Source organism: Solenopsis invicta, chromosome 8 (assembly GCF_016802725.1).
Source record: "Solenopsis invicta isolate M01_SB chromosome 8, UNIL_Sinv_3.0, whole genome shotgun sequence".
In the NCBI taxonomy this organism is placed as follows: Eukaryota; Metazoa; Arthropoda; class Insecta; order Hymenoptera; family Formicidae; genus Solenopsis; species Solenopsis invicta.
In genome coordinates this window covers 5,349,159-5,369,881 of record NC_052671.1, presented here as the reverse complement: position 1 = coordinate 5,369,881, position 20,723 = coordinate 5,349,159, and the positions used below count along the sequence as shown (strand labels likewise).

At 30.2% G+C, this 20,723-nt stretch overlaps 2 protein-coding genes across 4 annotated transcripts; one reads left to right on the top strand and one right to left on the bottom strand.

Annotated features, from left to right (window-relative positions):
• Nucleotides 1-3,387: 3,387 nt before the first annotated feature.
• Nucleotides 3,388-19,004, bottom strand: LOC105199868 (carbohydrate sulfotransferase 11). Of its 2 annotated transcripts, none has more exons than XM_039452519.1 (5): nucleotides 18,897-19,004; nucleotides 6,148-6,532; nucleotides 5,774-6,061; nucleotides 4,352-4,587; nucleotides 3,388-4,266 (listed from the first exon to the last, which is right to left on the bottom strand). In XM_039452519.1, the coding sequence occupies exons 2-5, from the start codon at nucleotides 6,460-6,462 to the stop codon at nucleotides 4,101-4,103; spliced, it is 1,005 nt and encodes a 334-aa protein (XP_039308453.1). In that variant the 5' UTR covers nucleotides 6,463-6,532; nucleotides 18,897-19,004; the 3' UTR covers nucleotides 3,388-4,100. The 2 variants fall into 2 exon arrangements, with proteins under 2 accessions (XP_039308453.1, XP_039308452.1); XM_039452518.1 differs by lacking the exon at nucleotides 18,897-19,004 and adding an exon at nucleotides 10,969-11,381.
• Nucleotides 11,596-19,268, top strand: LOC105196624 (inactive hydroxysteroid dehydrogenase-like protein 1). 2 transcript variants are annotated; one of them, XM_039452520.1, is made up of 6 exons: nucleotides 11,596-11,734; nucleotides 14,185-14,377; nucleotides 14,788-14,981; nucleotides 15,531-15,767; nucleotides 18,310-18,653; nucleotides 18,878-19,268. In XM_039452520.1, the coding sequence occupies exons 3-6, from the start codon at nucleotides 14,822-14,824 to the stop codon at nucleotides 19,094-19,096; spliced, it is 960 nt and encodes a 319-aa protein (XP_039308454.1). In that variant the 5' UTR covers nucleotides 11,596-11,734; nucleotides 14,185-14,377; nucleotides 14,788-14,821; the 3' UTR covers nucleotides 19,097-19,268. The 2 variants fall into 2 exon arrangements, with proteins under 2 accessions (XP_039308454.1, XP_039308455.1); XM_039452521.1 differs by lacking the exon at nucleotides 14,185-14,377 and having other exon boundaries at nucleotides 11,602-11,734.
• Nucleotides 19,269-20,723: the final 1,455 nt, after the last annotated feature.

The window sequence follows — 20,723 nt, the reverse complement described above, 5'->3', positions numbered from 1 at the left end:
AGCTGAATTATAATTGATTTAATTTAATTATCCAAAATTTAATTCAATTAGTCAAATTATTAATTAGCAATATTTATTAATCATGAAACATTTAATTACAGTTTTATTATTGGATACATAATATACATAATGTTCGCATGTTGTTTGCAATGCCGTGTATGTACAAATTTATCTATAGAGAATAATTCATTGATTGGTAACTACACATAGTTTCTGATCTTTATGGATTCCTTTTTATGATATGCAATAAAGACATCCTTGCACATAACATCTACATAGGCATGCAAATATGGCTGCGTTCAAAGCAATAACTTTAAACACGGTATGACACGATTACGAAAATAGGAAAGTGAAACTTTTATTACGGATTAACTCACGACACGGTACACAAGATGCGCATATAAATAGAAATTGTTCTAATATAATTTTCGTTCTGTAAATTCCGTACCGATATAAAAGCGGCTTACATTTTGTATGACTTTTACGAAACCCGACTTGTAAGAAGTTGACATTGATTCTTTCTTAGCACAGGCAAAAATGAGTTCTTTTATTTGAACTATCCTTAAATTCTTGGCACGCGGCACCGCTATCTAGAGGCGCGGTCGCGACTCGCGCCTATGTAGAAAAATTTTTTTTATGAAAGTCGCAGACCGATCCTCTTTTACGCGAGTCAGCGAGTTCCAAGCACGTGAGATTATCAGATCTCAGTAACTCAGTAAATCTCTGAACCATTCATTCAAAGCTGCATTGAAAATGAAGAAAAATCGGAAAGCAAAGAAAGCTAAAAAAGAACTGGAGTCTAACAATCCTACTGTCACTGAACATGTTACAAATATAGCAACAAGCACCAAAATAAAATTAACTGATGATCTTGAAAAAAATAAGAAAATAAAGAAAGAAACAAGCGAAAGTATAGCATCTAAATAGTGATGTTTCTTTTTTCTATTTTTCACATTATTATTACATTTACATTAATAATTTTGATTTGTGTCACAGAAATTAGATCAAATTTCTAAATTGAAAGAGCAGTTGAAATCAGAAAAATAGTTAGAAATCAATTAATTAGACAAGATTAAAAAGGAAAATGAATTGCTGAAAGAACTTGAAGAGCTTACTTTATGATAAATCATCCAGATTTTAAACGGAATTGACTATCTACAAAGCTAAAATAGCTTCTTTTTTTAAAAAAAAGAAAACGATTGCAAGAAATATTTACGGACAAAAATTAAATTCTTTATCTTTACAACTTGAAAAAGCAGTAAGATTGTATTATGAGAAATTTAAAATAAAATCAAGACCGAATCTCTCTCGTCAGTTATCAACTGATAATTAATCCAAGAATTGTGTTTTTATAAATAAATAAGAATAGATAATTATATTAGTTTTAATCAGCAGATAACACAGTATAATACTATAATATACTTAGTATTATTAAAAGACTATTTATGTACTTGTTGATTTTACTAATATAAATTGAGAGATGATGATAAAGATAGTTGCAGTGTTTACTATGTTAATCAAATTTAAATTATTGCATTCAAAATAATCATTATCAAATTAATGAAAGCTACTTATTGACTAGCTGAACAACTCTGATTGAAAATTTATCAGATTTTTTTCTAACAGAAATGTGTTTCTGACAGTATGAGAATATATTACTATTCTTATAATTTCTTCTCTGTTTTATCTTTTTCTACTTACAAGAAATTTAGAATTTTCTAAATCTTATTCAACATGTATTTATAGTGCAGTAGTAGAATTTATATTTAAATATCTTGTTATTCTGCGCATCAACAATAACATTATCTAATACAATGTTATCTTTTGCAATCAAAAATTGTATTGATCAGATCAATTAGAAATTAAAAAAAAAAAACTTTTTATATATTTAAAATTTATACAGTTAAAATTTGTTTGGACATAATGTTATTATTTTGATTACCACAAATTATAAATGTTTACATGGATATATCTTTGTATTAGTAATAGATAATTATTATGAAAATAAAAAAAAACAAATTTATATGTATATATCAAGACACACGTGTGAAAACACTTTTTAACACAAAATTTTATTTTAGTTTTTAATTTATACTATATTATGGAGTTAATTAATTGAAAAACAAAAATAAATAAAACAAAAAGACTTAAATCTAATTATAAAATATCTTCTCGTCCTTGTCCCCGTTTCCGTCCTCTTCTTTTTCCTCCTGTACCTTAAGATAAAAATTTATAAGAAGAAAAGATGTTAAAAATATAAATCTAAAGTAGAAATATTTGCAATTAATGAGATGTTACTCTATTTAATTCTTAATATGTTCCTTTCATTTGTCATTACATGTATGTCATTCACATAATTGTGTACATACCTGTGATTCAGTGTACACATTTATAGGAATAAATTGATAAAACGGTGTCACTGATTTATTGACTTGTTATGCAAGATGATCAAAAATAATTTTGCTTGGGCTGTGTATGCAGTTTTCACAGCTCTTATTATCGCGCACCAGATTATTATTGTCTAACCGACAAGATGTTTATTAATAGTTACATAAGAGGTAATCTTCTGATAAAAGATGTATGAATAAAGTAAACGAGAACAGAAAGATAAATTTTACCCCTTCATTCAATTTAAACTTGCATATAAAAAATGCGCAAACAACGTAGCCGCACGTTTGCACGGTGTGTTATCGCGGGTGTGCAGTGTCCACAACTTTTAGAAGCACGGGCGCAATTTTGAATATTGTAAAGTAAGTATTTTAAATTCAAAGTAACTTCAAAAAATTATTGAAAACGTTCTGAAATATAGCGTTCGTAATTCTATCAATATAATTAATACTATGTAAATAATATATCGGAAATATTTTAAATTTAAAATATATTTTAAAGTTAAATATACTTTAATTTATTTTGGATTTAAAATACTTCAAAAATAATATTTTTAATTATATTTAGAGTATTACAATTTGCAATTTTTTTATAAAATTGTCAGTAACTTTTTAATATAATACTATAAATTTTTAAAAATTTCCGTATTCTAATATTTTTATAAGATTTTGAAAGTGCATATTTTGATATTCCAGAAACGTTTTTGAAACATTGTAAAGATGTGTTAGAAATTTTTTATTTTAATTAAAGAAGCGTTCTAAACTAAACTAAACGAAACTGTAGTGAGGAGATTAAGTTTCTCCCCGTTAAAAAACAATAACTTTGAGTCTAGAATCTATTAATCAACATTTTGGTGGCAGAGACTTTTATAGATCAACAGACAATTCCGCGTTGTTTGTTTTAAATTACGTTTGCCAACTATGTTAGGGAGATGCGATGAGAAGGAAACGCGGCGTGTCTTGTACGTCTACGTTAATATGTAACAGGAGCGAACACAGATTATACAAGAGCAAGCATTTCATATTTTATTGTTGAAAGATACATTTAAAACGCCATAACTTCAAAAATAAATAGTTTCGAGATATATATCTGCGAATAAGCGTGTGAACGAATATATTTCGATCGAAAAGTATTACGATAAATGAAGCATTTTAATTGAATATAAATAGCAATAATTTTAAGTAATTTCATATAATGTAACTTTTTATACTTAAAAGAAATAAAAAAATGAAAAATTCAAGATTCTTATTCCACATTTTATAAAACGATTTATATTTTAATAACATACTTTATATGCATATTAAATTTATATTTAACACAACTTTATATGTATCTTATTATATATATTAGTTTTGATTTTTCATTCATATTGATAACACTAGAGTGCTTTGACATAATAAAAAACACATTTTAAAATGTCAAAGCTGAGAATATGCCATATAATTTTTTTTACGTAAGTTTTAATGATATATCATTAATTTGAGAAGACAGTTGTGTGCGTAACACGAGGTAGTACGAGGCTGTGTCTATACAAAATATAATGTCCAACAAAGAAGTCTGCCGTTCGACTCTGGGATTTTAAAACATTTACATTATTGCATTTACAAAATGCAATAATTTGTCCTAATACACAAGGTCATATTACATAGACTTGAGTGATATGACAGTTTAGTCATAACACGTAAATCTGCTTCTTAATATTAATGAGCGCCTTATGCCAAGGAAAATCCCAGCACATCTTCCAACGAATAGTCGAACAGCCTTAAATCTAATTTGTACAGATCTACCAGCTTACGAAGCTGTTTGTAACTCAGGGTGGAATAGTATCTATCCAGTTTTCTCGATGTCGGCTCGCTACTTGCTGGTCTGGCTGGAAAACTGTGTAATTAAATATAATTAAATATTTTACAAATATATCAAGATGTCTATTAAAATTATTAATTTAATAAATTTGTGCGCTTACTTCACAGATGTGACGCCTATCCGTTCGAGAACTTCCGTGGCATCCTCGACCAAGCTCTCGTACTTGCTTATGAGATTGTAGTTAACTATGCACGGTTGGCATAAATCGTATATTGGTCTCCAATGTTCGTTCCGAGTTCCATTCTCGGTGTCGTCGGTGACAAAGTCGACGAACTCGCGAAACGTCACGTCATCGCCATTTCTTAAAGACTCCTCGGTCGCGTTTTGCCTGTATTTCTATAAAAATGTTGCGCAGTTAAATCCTCTATTTGTGATGTGATGTTTTCGATGTTTGGCTATTCGTTTCATACGGAACTTGCCATTAACGGTTAATACGATAAAAGTGGAACAACACGTAGAATTAATCATAATCATATTCAGAGAAGTGCGCAATTATACGGTACTTCTAAATTTCATCCAATCACCGAAGAAATAAGAATTTTGATCTAACGTTATCTAAGCAAACAAATATCTTCTTTTTATACGTAGGCGCATGACTCAACGATAGAACTAAAATAATTCGATAAACAGAAGAAGAAATTTCATTTAAACAATTGTTTATTGATTCTTTATTTCTGTTAAGTTTCAAAAAATCGATTTATTTTCAAGTATTTTTTAACAGTTTTAATCTCGAGAGAAAGAAAGAGAGCAAATTAAAGAGATTTGCAAAAGTTGTTATTAATCTAAACAACAAATACAATGTGTATAACAGTTTATAATATTTAAATACATTTTTCTCAAAATAACATTGTTCAAAATTATTGCCACGTTAATCATTTAATTTAATTTGATTAGTTCAAAATTTTTGAGGATATATTTATAGTATTTTTTTTTCTTTCGTTCTGCAATTAAATAAAAATTGTAATTTTTTAATTTTTTCAGTAAATGTCTCAAAAGGAAAGCAAAAAATCGAATCTTTTTCAAAATTTTGTTGTTTTTGCGAAAATCAATTTTTTAACCTGTAGTTCGTACAAAAACTTTGTTTATAAATTAAAATTTTCTTTTATTTTTTGTTTCTGATAATTGTTGCATTTCAATCGTAGCATTATTAAAATTTTTTATACACCTGTACAGATTGCGAATTTAATGTCAAAAATATCTTTTTTAATGTTTTGAAAAAATTTGTAAAAAACTCAAATTCAGTATTAAACTAAAATTCAAATATCAAAGAATAAATGTCTTTAAGTTTCAAGCTTATATTGTTTTTAAAAAAATTATTTCTAAAAATAGATATAGAAACGAAAGTAAGTGATCTAAAACTAGTTTTAGTGACCTAAATATACTCAAATATATCCAAAATGAGATTAGAGAGCTAGATCCGTAAATACATCGTGTGATGAATAATATACAAATCAAGATTAAAGAACTACAAACAAAAACGATACAGAAATTGTACTATATTTAAAAAGATTTATTTCTTTACCTTGACGATTTTTTTGCCGAAGCGGCTCTGGAAGTATCTAGCACTTTTCTCATGTTTGGTTTCTAATTTATTTCGATAGGCTGATAAAAGCCTTTCCAGAGGATGTCGCACGACAATTAGCTTGTCGTACGTCGCTAATTTCTTCTCTATCTCCGGCAGAGTGTAATTGCTCAATCGTTGAAAAGTACCGGGGGAATGAGCTTGATCGGCCGGTATTTCTAAAGGATCGTTACCGGTCCATTTTCCGGTCGCGATCATCAGTACGCGTTTCCAATTTGTGCACGCCACCTAAAAAATAAAATTGTCTTAAAACGCGTAATGCTTCGCGATTTTAGTAATCATTACAAGAAAAAAAACCCGATGAATTTTAATACCTTTGGTACATAGCAATACAGCAATTCATGCAAATCATCCACAAGAATATTCTTGAATGATTCTGGATTTAACGCGGCGATATCGACCTCGCTACTTTCAAACTCGCAATTATATTGCAGCCTTTCCTGTCTCTCGACCAAGGCCGACCTGGCCAACGCGTTTGGCCCTGTCCAGGAATAAATGTATTTGTTCGGCTCGAACGGTTTCCTGTTTTCGTCATGTGAATAGATTTGCGCGACGTTCATGTTTGCGTTTGCGGTCGTTTTCCATATAACAACGAGTAAAATTATCCTCCACACTCGACATTCTGTCATCGTTTTTCTTTAACCACCGCGAGCATTGGACTCTCTTGCAGAATATCGTGCAATCCGCAAAACTCTGAATCTGCAAAAAAAAAAGAACGGCCCACTTTACAAACTTCTCCAATGGAATGCTATTATGAAACCGTAATAATCTGAATTAAATGTTATATTCTCTTGTGCTACTTTCAATTAGACAGACATGCGACTGTAAACCAGTTATGCTTAGAAATAAGAGGAAGTGCTATTTACGATTAGATAATAAATTATGACGGACGTGTGAAATAATATCGAGAAAGAACTTCGACCTACAATAAGGCGATAACGAAATGTATTAATAACTCTTGTAAAGAATTAAAGAAATTTATAGAAAATTACGGAGATGAAAATTACATAGATGTTATTCATACATATGTATAATAAGAAAGTCAATTATTTATGTTTATTTTAAAATACACTAAGAATTTTACGTTATTTGCAGTGTAATTGCGACAGATACATTAATTCATGATGTATTGACAACATTAAAATTTTAAAAATTAATAGAAAAGTTACGGACAAATTACATACAATAGATGTAAAAAGTATTCGTACAGGGAATTTGTTTTAAATTACTTTCAGAAAGTAAACATTAATTAGCAATTTATTAATAACGTACGTAATAAATGGTATATATGCATATGTGTACTCATTGTTGATTAATTGCTAATCAATATTTACTTCCTAAAAATAAGGTTTTAAAAAGTGTTGTACAAATACTTTTTACACTCACTGTAGATGTTTATATATTTATAATAAAAATCAGTGAATTATTTATTATCGTTCGTTACAAAATAAAGAATAAAAGTTATATTTAATAAAATGAAGAAAAATTCAATCGGAAAAAGTCTCAATGCCAACCTTATAAAATTGCATATAAAAAGAACAAATGCATAAAAATAAAGATTGCAATTTCAATGCATAAGAACATCATATAATATTTGGTTATACATGTACATAACTTTTAGAATAAGCGATCAAAAAATTATTAGAGACAGGTGTCGTTTCTTCTTAATCACAGTCTTTTCAACCTGATTTCACAGCCAGTTTTTATACGCTTGACACGACTTATGGTTACGAAGTAGCGTAAGTACGAAATCGAGCAAGTTCTTTCCGTTTTTAAGCTATTATTTGTACAATCAAAGCGTTGCATACAAAATATCAATTTTTCTCCTTTTTCAACTTTCGTTCATTCTCTTTTGTGTCCCTATTTATTATTTACTACTCTCTTTTCTTTGACAGACAATGGAAGAATGGACCGCAATGTAACTTTCTAGGCCAATGTTACGGTCGAAGCACACGTGCAATCATACCACAATGCAGACAATGTCTTCCCCTTGATATGCATGCTTGAATTTATAAAAGTTATTTTACAAAAATGCAACATTGTCCTTCTTTTCAAAATAACTATTAATCATTTTTACTTTTTTAGATATACATACAAATCTGTAGCTTTTCTAGAATTTTTCCAGCACACAAGAATAAATAAACTTTTTAACGAAAATTATTAACTTCTATCAAAATTTTTCTTCCAAGAATAAAGTCGCTAACTGTAAAGTACTATAATGTGGAGTGTTATGTGGCGCCACGTAAAACAATAATATCGTTGATTAATCAATCGCACATGAAATACCGTTAACGATTCATTTAATTACTCAATTAGTTTAATCGCGCTTTATGCAATAAGCGGTAAATGCTGGCGCCAAACGTTAGATCAAAAATTTTAAATGTAAGGTTGGGCATCTGGCAACAATTCCTTATCATTGCAGTTGTGAATTTTTATCGGCGTTATATATTTTTTGTGATCGAAAATGTCGAAATTTGTGCCCAATAAGCGTCATTTGCGGGAAGTTTTGCTTTTTGCCTTCAATTCGAAAAAATCTGCGGCTGAGGCGCGTCGAATGATTGTAAAAACTTATGGTGAGGCTTCCATTAGTGAAAGAACGTGTCGAGAATGGTTCCAACGCTTCAAAAGTGGTGATTTTGGCGTAGAAGACAAGGAGCGTCCCGGACAGGTGAAAAAGTTTGAAGACGCACAATTGGAAACATTACTGAATGAAGATTCATCTCAAACGCAACAGGAGCTTGCAGATTCATTGGGCGTGATTCAACAAGCTATTTCACATCGTTTGAAAACCATGGGAATGATCCAAAAGCATGGACACTGGGTGCCATACGAATTAAAGCCGAGAGACGTCGAACGGCGTTTTTTCGCGTGCGAACAGCTGCTCCAACGGCAAAAACGGAAGAGTTTTCTGCATCGTATTGTAACCGGCGATGAAAAGTGGATCCATTATGATAATCCAAAGCGAAAAAAATCGTGGGGCTACCGCGGCAATGCATCAACATCGACGGCCAAGCCAAACATCCATGGCTCGAAGCTCATGCTGTGTATTTGGTGGAACCAGCTCGGCGTGATTTATTATGAGCTGTTGCAACCGGGTGAAACCATTACAGGAGCTCGCTACCGAACACAACTAATGCGTTTGAGCCGAGCATTGCAGGAAAAACGGCCACAATACGAGCAAAGACACGAAAAAGTGATGTTGCTGCACGACAACGCTCGGCCACATGTTGCTCAGGTCGTTAAAACCTATCTGGAAACATTGAAATGGGACGTCTTACCTCATCCGCCGTATTCTCCTGACATCGCCCCTTCGGATTACCACTTGTTTCGATCAATGGCGCATGGCCTGAGCAGCACTTCCATTATTACGAAGAGGCCAAAAACTGGGTCGATTCGTGGATCGCCGCAAAAGACGAGCAGTTTTTTCAACGCGGGATTCGTATGCTGCCCGAAAGGTGGGAGAAAATAGTGGCCAGCGATGGACAATACTTTCAAGAATAAGTATGTAACCATTTTTCAACAATCAATCCTCAAATTTTGACAAAAAACGGCGGTTTTCAATTTGTACTCCTAATATCAATTGCAAACAAAAATAAGACATGTGATGCTTGAAAGTTATCTCCTGCTAATCAAAATCATTCGTTTATGTAACGTTGTATTATACGACGTTTTGTCGCTTGAGCTGTTGTGTATGCAGTTTGCAGAGCTCTTATTATCCCGCACCAGATTATTATTATCTAACAATCAAACACGATGTTTATTAATGATATCTTGAATAAAGTATCGAACAAAAACAGAAAGATAAAATTTGCCCCTTCTTTCAATATAAGTTCGCATATAAAAATGCAGCCGCATTGAAGCCGCACATTTGCACGGTGTATTATTATTACTTTGTGCAGTAGAATTTTTTACAACTTTCAGAAGCACGGGCGTAATTTTAAATATTGTCAAGTAAGTATTTTTATTTTTTGAAAGTCTTTACATTTTTTGAAAATTATACAGTCGTGTAGAAAAAATCTTTTGTTATACGACAACAAATAATTTGATTAAAATTTACGAACAAAACTATTTAGTTAATGTAAAAATTTTTTTTTTATTTGCATGAATTTTGCAGAAACAATTTAATTTGTCGTTACATAAAATAAAATATTTGATCGCCATTAAAAATGCCTCGACTAAACAGTTTTTGCTGACGGCTTTTTCTAGTGTGAGATATTATAATATCGAGAAAAAACTTTGACCTACAATAAGGCGATACGATAACGAAATGTATTAATAACACTTTTGTGAAGAATTAAAGAAATTTATAAAAAAAACTACGGAGATAAGAATTACATAGACGTTATTCATATGTATAATAAGAAAATAAAATACACAAATATCGCAAAGTAATATTATAATATATTGTATTATGTCGAACGTCGTGCATGACAAGCATAATTAAATATATTCTGAAGAAATCGGAACGAAATCGTGATGTTTGATAAGTATCTCCGAAACGTGTGTCGAGCACGTGCTGAAAGCCGCATATAACGTCACGTACCATGCACACAGACATTCCGGAATTGAACTAGGGAATGTAGAATAATCAGCGAAACGAGTTAATAAATTATGACGGTGAAAGCCTTGGTATCCACCGCGGATTGTCCTGATTCAAAAGTACTCCAAGGAAAAGCTGCTCCAAAATTCTAGGCGCGTCGCCTAGAAATCGCGTTATATCGCGTTGTAATGGCAAGAATTTTAATTAAAATCACGCTGAGCGTCGTGCCTCCACACATTAATTACATGTTTAACCCGGATCAATCATACGCATAGTCTTATTAGATTTGCGGTCGCTAATAAACGTTCGAATCGCCGCAGCGACAGTGACGTGTTTCGCAAGTTTATTATCACTCATTGTCAGCGATTTGCGACGACACGCGATCTCCTCGAGCATGCGATTGATTCGCTGTCGGACTTTGCCCATCTTCGCCGATCGATCGATCGATCGATTCGCGGTCGCTCTTTCGCAATTAAGTACTTATATCATAATTCTTTTATCGTTCAAATAATAAAACGTGTGTTGCAGCAGATTTGAACATGAAAGATTTGGCAGCCCTGCAACATTCGCGACTTACTTCGATCTCACTTATTACCTCGTGATCCGAATAAACAGGTAGAGGCGTGTTCAATATCGGAGCAATGTGTCCCGCAATTCCGCAAATCCTTCGGAGCGCGCGGTCAAGCGCACCGACGTTCTCCAGAGCTTCATGAAGACCTTGGCCTTTCAAGGGCGAGTTATCGGCGCGCCGATCGATCGATCGATTGCTCCACCCGATCCCGAGCAAAGTCCCTTCGGAGTTCACAAAGAGCACTTCCGCGTGTCACTTTTCCCTGTGCGGGAAGTACGACGAACTTGCTGACTGCGCGCTGAACAACGCGAAACTCATCGGCGCACCGCGTAAGGAGAACACGAGTGGTCAAGCGGCCGTCGATCGACGTAGCAGCCGGTGATCGCGTTAGGTCGCCTGGAAGGTTCTCAGGAACGTAACGATGATGTGTCGGTGACGACGGTGTGTAGTGTAAAGTGAAAGAGACGCTGCGCGCGCCTCTACTCTTTCGTTCTCTCGTTCCCTTTTCAGTATCCCCGGATCGGTCCATCCTCCTCCGACCCGGATTCATATCCATGGGCCTTCCCCACTTTAACGGCTTAGCCCGTTCGTGTGCGTATATTCGTAGAAACCGAAAGACCACGTGATGTAAAGTCGAATCGCACAATGCATAATTGATGTGCTTACGTCTGAGGCAGATCGTTTGCTCTCGTGGCGAACCACAGAAGGACCATTGTCGATAACCAGTTTCGATCTCAGTGATCCATGGAATTTAGCGCCTTCAAAATTTATTCAAGTGAAACGAGACAAGGTTGGGCCTTTCTTTTCTCTTTGATCTTTCGTTTCAACAAGTTTGCGTAATCGAATTGAATTTTTTCGCGTTTGTCTTGCCTCTTCACTCGAATTTCTTGATTGTAACCGACAGCTCCATCTCATTGCATAGTTTACATATCTTACTTTCACTTTTATGTCACATACGAGACTTTCTTAAAAGGTTTTCTTCTGTACGAAATGACCACATGCACTATGACGCAATTTTCGTTACGTAACTTATACGAAAGCCTCTGTGCCATAAATCCTTTTTCCTTCAGTGTTGCAATAATAACGCTGATTTATCTATTTTATCTATGATAAAGATATCGAAAACTATTATATATAGTGTTCAAAAATTGTGAACGAGCTCTCCTAAAAACAAATTAAAATTTTCTTCAAAAAAATTGTAAAAATATAAAAATAATTTTAAATTACATTTATGCAGCAAACATATCTTTGACACTGTTCTAAATTAAATGAAGGAAGTATTTTGCTAATATTATATTACTTCTTTACATGTAGAAGGATGAAGAAATCATGAATAACGTTAAAGAAATCTATTAAGGATAATCTATAATGTAAGATATAAATTTTTTATTGAACATGTTTATTAAATATTATAATTCAAATAATATAACGAATAATCCACTTTTCAATTAGTAGACAATGTCTTTTAAATATATTTTTAAATTTTTTTTTTAAATTTGAAATTATCTTCTTTTTTAGATAACACAAAAGCATAAGTTTTATAAGTTCTTATTATAAGTAATTTAAAAAATAAACTAAACTTTTTGTAAATTACAGTTGAAAAGAATAAATTACAGTTTTTAAGTTAATTTTTTACTAAAATTGTTACGTAAAATTTAATTATTTACTTGAACCTTAGACAGCATGTGATATTCATAAATATTTATTAGAATTTATTTTTTAGAATATTACGCCATTATCTGTGTGATATATATTTTATACACATAAAAGAAAAAGTCTTCAAATTTTTATCTAATATGTTATTAAAATACTTATAAACTTTATTTAACATATTATTAAAATATAAGTAAAAACTAAATTTAAATAAGAAAAACTACCAGTATTAAGTCATACCGAAATTTTAATGCTAGTTGTCAAATACATTTTCTAATTTTTGAATTGTGAAAGAATTAAATATTTATAGTGATATCTTATACATAATTTATATATAATTATTTTGTACGATATATATGATAAATCTTTATAAATCTTTATATTTAATCTAAAATCACAAAAATATTTGTGAAATATTTAGGTAAATATTTATAAAATATTCTTTCAAATAATTATAAATATTTTGTAAATATATCTTACTAATATTGTATAGTGTATGAGATAATAATAAATTGTTTCTTTGATATTTTTTCTAAAAAAAGAATCAAATCTAAATTAATAAAAAAATTCATTATTAAAATAATTCCTCATTTTGGAATATTAAAATCTGTGTATATGATTTACGTTTTATTTAGTATAAAATAATTTAGGACTTACTAATCTAAGAAGTTTTAAAAAATTTTATAAATATAGTTTTATATTTTTTTCCAGTATACAAAATAAATATTTATAAAAATTTTTAAAAATTTTTATTTAAAAGAATTAATTTTTTAATTTTTAAATTTGGCATACTTTTATATTTTATTTTCAAATTGACTAAAATTTTGCAGCTATATATTAATTATAAAATGCATTAGTTGTTTGTTTGTTCCCGTTGGCTGAGTTGTAGATCAAGAAATTCGGTCAGCTATGCTTGTAAAAGTGGCCTCTTTAAAGGATTATACCGACTGGCAATCAGGGTCACGAGTTTATCATGGACTAGCAACTTGTTCACATGCAATCTCAATCACGGATAAATGTCGGATCGTTAGCAAAATTGCTTCTATTATAACAATCCGTGTTGTATCTATAAAAGTCTTTTAACTTCAATTTGAGTGAAATTAGTCATAAAATTAGTCTATATAGCAATGTAATACAAAAAAAAGGATTCCGGAAGAAACAGTTTGACGAAAGAATAAGTTAAAACGTCAGGACATCATGACATATATTTTTAAAAAATAATTTAATCGTTTCAAATAAAAAATTATAGATTAAAAATCAAAATTAATTAATTGAAGAAACCGATCTCTAGATTTCATGTCAAAATTACAAACGTATCTATGTTTTTGTCGTTGTAATCTCGTAACTCTCTTATTGAGGATAGGTATATGCTAATATTTTCTAAAATGACGTATTCTTCATGATTTTTCACATCTCATTGATGATGAAGCAACTTTCGCTAACGCAGACGTCGAGCACGGTAAATACTATTAATTGCAGCTTTTAACTCGACAAAACTAGTCCCGACACACGATGCATATACAACAAAAGTTGAAATCTTATGTTTGACCTAAAAACATTTTAAAAAAATGTGTATGGGGTCATAAGAATTTCAGCAAAAGGAGAAAGTGCCACGACTTCTCGACTTGGCCTTCAGTACAATCACTCGAGCGAGATGACGAGCGAGTTTAGTCTTGCTTCGGCCTTCGTTCTTTGCACATCTCTTACCGCGCCAGCACCGAAAACGCGCCCAAATATAAGTAAGGGTGGATACGAAATAAGAAAGGAAACATAGTGTTGGGTAAGATGTGCCGCTAAAAGAAACGATCGGTTTTGTTGTATTGCCGAAATATCTGGTGCGCGCTTAGCTAATGCACTTTCACGCGTTAGAACTTTGAGATTCTCGCAAATGTTTTCTCAAATTGTGACATCAAATTTATGAAAACTTTGAAGTTTTCGTAAATTTGATGTCACAATTTGAGAACAAATTTATAAAAAAAATCAACTTTGAAGTTCTCTTATATATTAATTAATATAAGAAAAACTTTAATCGAATACATTCTTTTATCACAGAAATAATTCAGTAGTTATTGTAAATAACTATAAACAAATATCTTGTGCCTAACAAAAATACATCAATCTTTATAATAAAAAAAGGTAAGAAAACTGCTTTCAGTGACTTTTAGCTGTAATGTTTTTTCTAATTTGTAGGTAATTACGACAGAGCACAAAATAACGACAGAAAATGCTATTAACAGTAGCATTTTGGCTGTTAGTCATTTTTATTGGATTTTGGATTCTACTTGGTCCCGTTATGGGCCTTCTACGTATTCTATGGGAGATTATTATGCAATTATATAACAAGAAGACGGTTGATCTGCAAACAAAGTTCGGCGAATGGGCGAGTAAGAATAAAGTCTCTTAAACTTTGGTTAATTTTTTTTATAAATAATTAGTATTTAATTTATAAATGTTATTTAAATTATTGACAATCTTTAGACTTCAACTGTAATATCTTATCTTACCATTTTGGATATATAAATATTTCTTGAACAAAAAGGCAAAACAGCTTCGCAAAAAATTAACTATAGATTGACATGTTATTAATAATATTATAAAAATAAACAATATTACATAACAACCTTTTATGACCGAAAAGTGCATCAAGACATTTAGAATGAGAAATCGGTTAACCGATCGAAAGCGAACCTAATGCTCAAAAATAATTTTCTAGACAAATTTATATCGTGTTTTAATTTGTGATATTATAATTCTAGTTTCATTTAATAGCTGCATTTTAAAGTCCGGCAAATAATGCACAGGAACTTGCAAATGTATATATAAATTCACCTACAAAATTATTAGTGAGCATTAAAATCCATTTTGACCGGTTAACTGTTTTCCTCAATTTAAACAAATTTATAAAAATAAGTAAAAAGTGACCATGTTTTTAGTTGTCACCGGCTCGACTGACGGTATCGGTAAAGCTTATGCTAAAGAATTAGCAGCAAGAAACATGAATCTCATATTAATTAGCAGAAACTTAGAGAAGCTTGAACGCACAAAATCTGAGATGCTATTAATAAATCCAAAAATCGAGGTGAAGATTATTGCGGCGGATTTTGCCGAAGGACAAAATGCTTTTTCCAAAATTCATTCTTGTTTACAAGACGTGTCCGTCGGCATATTAGGTAAGTAAATTGATTTTATAATTTTGATTGTAATAAATTTAATGGTTGTATTATATAAATCTTGCGTGATCAACAAAACATTAAACAGAATAAATTACTGAAGTTCTATAAATTTTTATTTTTCTTTTATTTTTAAGATTAGATATTAATTTATACTAAATAAAAGTTTCCTATGTGCAAATCATTTTCTTGATTTAAATAAATATTAGCTAGTATAAAATAATAATTTATTTTTAAACTCATGGTTTTTTTTAATCAAGGAAATCATATTAAAATAATATGTATTTACTTAAAAATAAAATTTTTTTCAATTTATTACAATATTCTTGTGACTTACTCAAGATATAGAAGGAACTAAATATAGCAATTTAGGATCAAAATTTGTCAGTGAGGAGAACGGTTGAAATCAAACTATCTTTATGTTATTAGGTCTGCTGAACTCGAATATAAAGCTTAAAATTATCCAAAATTTGAAAAAACTTTGAAAAAACACAATTTTTTATTTAAAAAAATCTTATCTGTAATTAAATATTTTCTGATGATCAAGTAGTAACCTTGAACAAAGAACTTTTTTTTCAAATGTATTATGAAGCTTGGAAGTTTCGTCCGGCATTAGCATTTTCCGCGTTATATAAATACACGCATACAAAAACGACATAAATCCAATTGGGTAACTTTCATACAGTATACTTAATGATATGGATAATGCTAATGCCGATGGTATCATGAATTTTGAGCATTATAATTTGAATATTTTTGTAGAAAAGCCTCGTTATTTAAACAGTACTTTTTCACAAAAAAGAAGTTTTTTTGTTCAAAGATACTTTGAGCATCAAAAAATATTTAACTACAAAATAAGATTTTTGAGTAAAAAAATTGCATTTTCATTAAGTTCCCCGAATTTTGGACAATTTTAAGCTTTATATTCGAGTTTAACAGACCTAATAACATAAAGATAAATCGATTTCAATCAATCTCCTCACAAGCAAATTTTGACCGTAAACTGCTAGCATTCTTTACTTCTTAAATAAAATTATATTTAAATAAAATTATATAAATTATATTTCTTTTTAGTGTTATAAGTTTATTTTTAATTTACTATTAACCCATGCGATCTTTAGCAAAGTTCAAGCAAAATTATTTGCACAAGGAAAAATGCTCAAGTATGTATGTACATAGCTTTAGGTTACATTATTCAATTGAATTAAAATTATTCAATTGAATCATCTAACCTTGTTACGTTATATTATTCATTATTCAATTGAATTAACATTATTCAACTGAATTAAGATTTCATTGATAACCGTGCAGTAATAATAATACTTTTATTCTTCTAAAAAGTTATTCACTATTAACTTTAAATATTTACATCAAATAAATATAATTTGGGAATTCAATAACATATTTTTATTGTTATTATTATTGTTATGTTTACATACAAAAATTATATTTTAGAATAAAAAATTTATTTCAATTAAAATTTAAATTAATAAATTTAGTATAAATCAATAAGTTTACTTTAGACAAAATGCATTATTTTTTAATAATAATATAAATCCACTTACGGTTAACAAAAACATTGCTTTATTTAGCAACGATATTCAATCTGCGGTTCAGCTTGTAAATTTTTTATAGTTTATTGGCTTGTAACTAAAAATATAGAATCGTATAAAAGCACATTATGTACATGCTTATACATATATATATATATATATATATATATATATATATATATATATATAACAGAAATAAACATTAGATGGTCGTGAGATTTTGTCTATTTCTAAAAATAACCCTCAATTTAAAAAAGATTGAGCATCACTGCAATGTTTATAAAAATAGTTACATAATTATTGTTAAAATTTCTAAAGCATATAAACTTATTAGCATGTAATTCTATTTTTAAATAAAAAGTAAGATGTAAAATATTAAATGTATCGAAACAAGAAAAAGTGAGTTTATATTTTAAAAAAACGTTACAGCTTACGTATTATATCATAATCATTACTTAAGAAATGAGGAAAATCAAAGATTAAAAAAATAATTATCTAATTGCTATCTCAATTTATCTCCATAAATGATAGATAAATCTACGAAAGTCAATACACTCTCTGTGTTATTTCTAAACATGAATGCTTTATATCATAAAAAAACAATCTTCAATTCAAAAATAAATAAAAATGAATAAAATGAATAAAAATAAACGAAATCAGTAAAAAATATCTCGATTCTCTCATCGTGCATTTTTTTTTTTTTTTTTTTTTAAATAAATAACGCAACACGCTATTATAAACGGGTTTACTAATGTAAGTTTAAAAAAATGCTATGTATTAATTCATACGACATTTTAATGTTTCCTCCACTTTATGTCCGATGGACAGAGGTCATTCTCTCATGGCACAAAGAATAAACAAATAACACATAACACGATAATGCACAAGGGTACATAAATTAAAACACAAATTTACATCACACATAAAAGTCAGTAAATAATGCTTCTGTGGATACCATAAATCAAAGAACGCAATTTTTGGTTTTTAAGTGAACAACGTAGGTAAGATGTACGAGTATCCGATGTACGTTGGAGAAATACCCGAGAAGGAACTGTGGGACATTATCAACATAAATGTGGCCGCCACAACATTAATGACGCGATTGGTTATCGGGCAGATGCAAAAGCGCAAACAAGGTGCGATTGTCAACATCTCCTCCGGGTCTGAGTTCCAACCATTGCCATTGATGACGGTGTATGCCGCTACGAAGGCATACGTGAAGAGTTTTTCCGACGGTCTTAGAGAAGAATACTCCAGATTCGGCGTAACCGTACAACACTTGTCGCCATTTTTTGTCAATACCAAAATGAACGCGTTTAGTTCTAGACTTCAGGTATTGAAACTTCATTATTAAAATAATATTACTTTAAATAATGTTCTCCATTAAATTATTAAAACTGAATTTTCGCGCTCTTAAAACTTATTTTTTGTCAATTTGCTATCAATTAATTTTTTATATTTTAACTTGCATTTCTAATTGCGTTTATTATTCCAATTCTTGCGTTTGCGATTAATGGAAAATTTTAATACGTATATGTTTTATCGAAAAAACCGCAGGTTTCAAGTCTATTTGTACCTGATGCCACAACTTATGCGAAAAACGCCATTGTCACTCTGGGTAAAATGGACTGCAGTACTGGCTACTGGGCTCACAGTATTCAAAAGTTCATCACTCTAATGCCACCTGTATGGATAAGAACAAAAATAGGACAAATTATGAACGAGAATCTTAGACAAGATTATTTCAAGCAAAAGAAAGAAAAGATATTGGAATGATATTTCAATATCTTTTCTTTCTAGTCAGTTTCTGTATCACTACGATACAGAAACTAAGCAACAAATAATAAATTTTTAAATAAAATAGAACAAAGTGAGAAAGAGTAAGAGAGAAAAAAAAATTCTTTGTGTGCATGTACGAAAAAGAGAAATATATGTATATACTTGTTTATGCACTTTAATATTATTTTACAAAATTTCAACAATTATCTCAACTAATTTTTCTCTGTTCTAAGATCGAGACTGAGCAATACCTCCACTCTAACATTCCTTTCTCCAAATTGTACTCTTGTTCTAACAATTGCAGTTGTGCAAGCTTAAGTCGCAATATACATTTAATTTTAATGGGAAATAGATTGGCTTGTAACACATTACATTTTTATGACATATCTTATGTAAGCGATATTAACTCTGCTGTTATATTCGATTTTTTTATACTATATTCATACTATCGTTTGGAGGAGTTAATTTGATCAAAATTCTCTAAAAAATAAAAAAAAAATTTTAATGAAAAGAGATCTCAATACATATAAAGACGAAATTATTATAAATACCAGAGAAAAAATTTTTTAATAAAATATAAATAAAAAAATATCGCTAATATATTTACAATTTCCAAAGTAATAAAACAAACAGACCCAAACTTAAGCTTCACATACACTATGAGCTTCACATACACATAAGATGTAGATTTTATAATAATTTGTTTCACTTAACAAAATTTGAATTTTGTCTCAAATTTTGTTAAGTGAAATAAATTATTATTAAATCTACATCTTATACGAGAGATTTGTTAATTTTGGCCCGCTTATTTTACCACTAATACGAGCAATATTTATTATTATTTTCTCATATTTTATTTAAAAATTTTTTATCTGACATTTACTTTTTTTATATGTAGATCTCTTGTCTGTAAAAATTTATTTATTTATTTATTTTTTACTTATTGTTAATACTTTTACTTACGATTAAAAAGAAATAGTAAAATACGTTTTAGTTCAAATAGACCCGAACAGAACAACATGGTTGCAATGACGCAGCGTTAATGTAAGTGGTTATTGTATGCTACTTCTGTATATTTACAATCAGTAATTCAGTATAACAGCAGCCTTAGTGATTGGGAATTCCGTAGCCGAAGCTGAACGATGTGTGATGGAGTAAAACCTACCTGTTTATACGCTCGACTTGAGTAACACGTGTAGACAGATCAATGTTGCGAGATAACGTTGACCCATGCGCTGGTTGGTTCGCAGGTATTATTCAATTAGAATCTATAAGTAGGTATAATGACTACACAGCCACTCCTTGTCCTTAGAGAGTCCACCGTCCAAGAAGAAAAATAAATAATTACATAATCTCATTCATTATTCTGCGTCGAATCGAGCAATCGAATGATTAGCTTCTGACGATCGATCGAGGAAGGGGTTTCCCGTATGATTATATATCACGATTGAGTAAAATGCGAATCAATCAGTATACCAATGTATGTTGACCTGCACGCTGATTGGCTGCGCTTACTACACAGTTAGAATACATACAATAACAAGTATATTATCTCCTCACGCAGCATTTAGCTTCGAATCATTTAGTTGTATGAGATAAATAGTAGAACATATTTTAATATTTA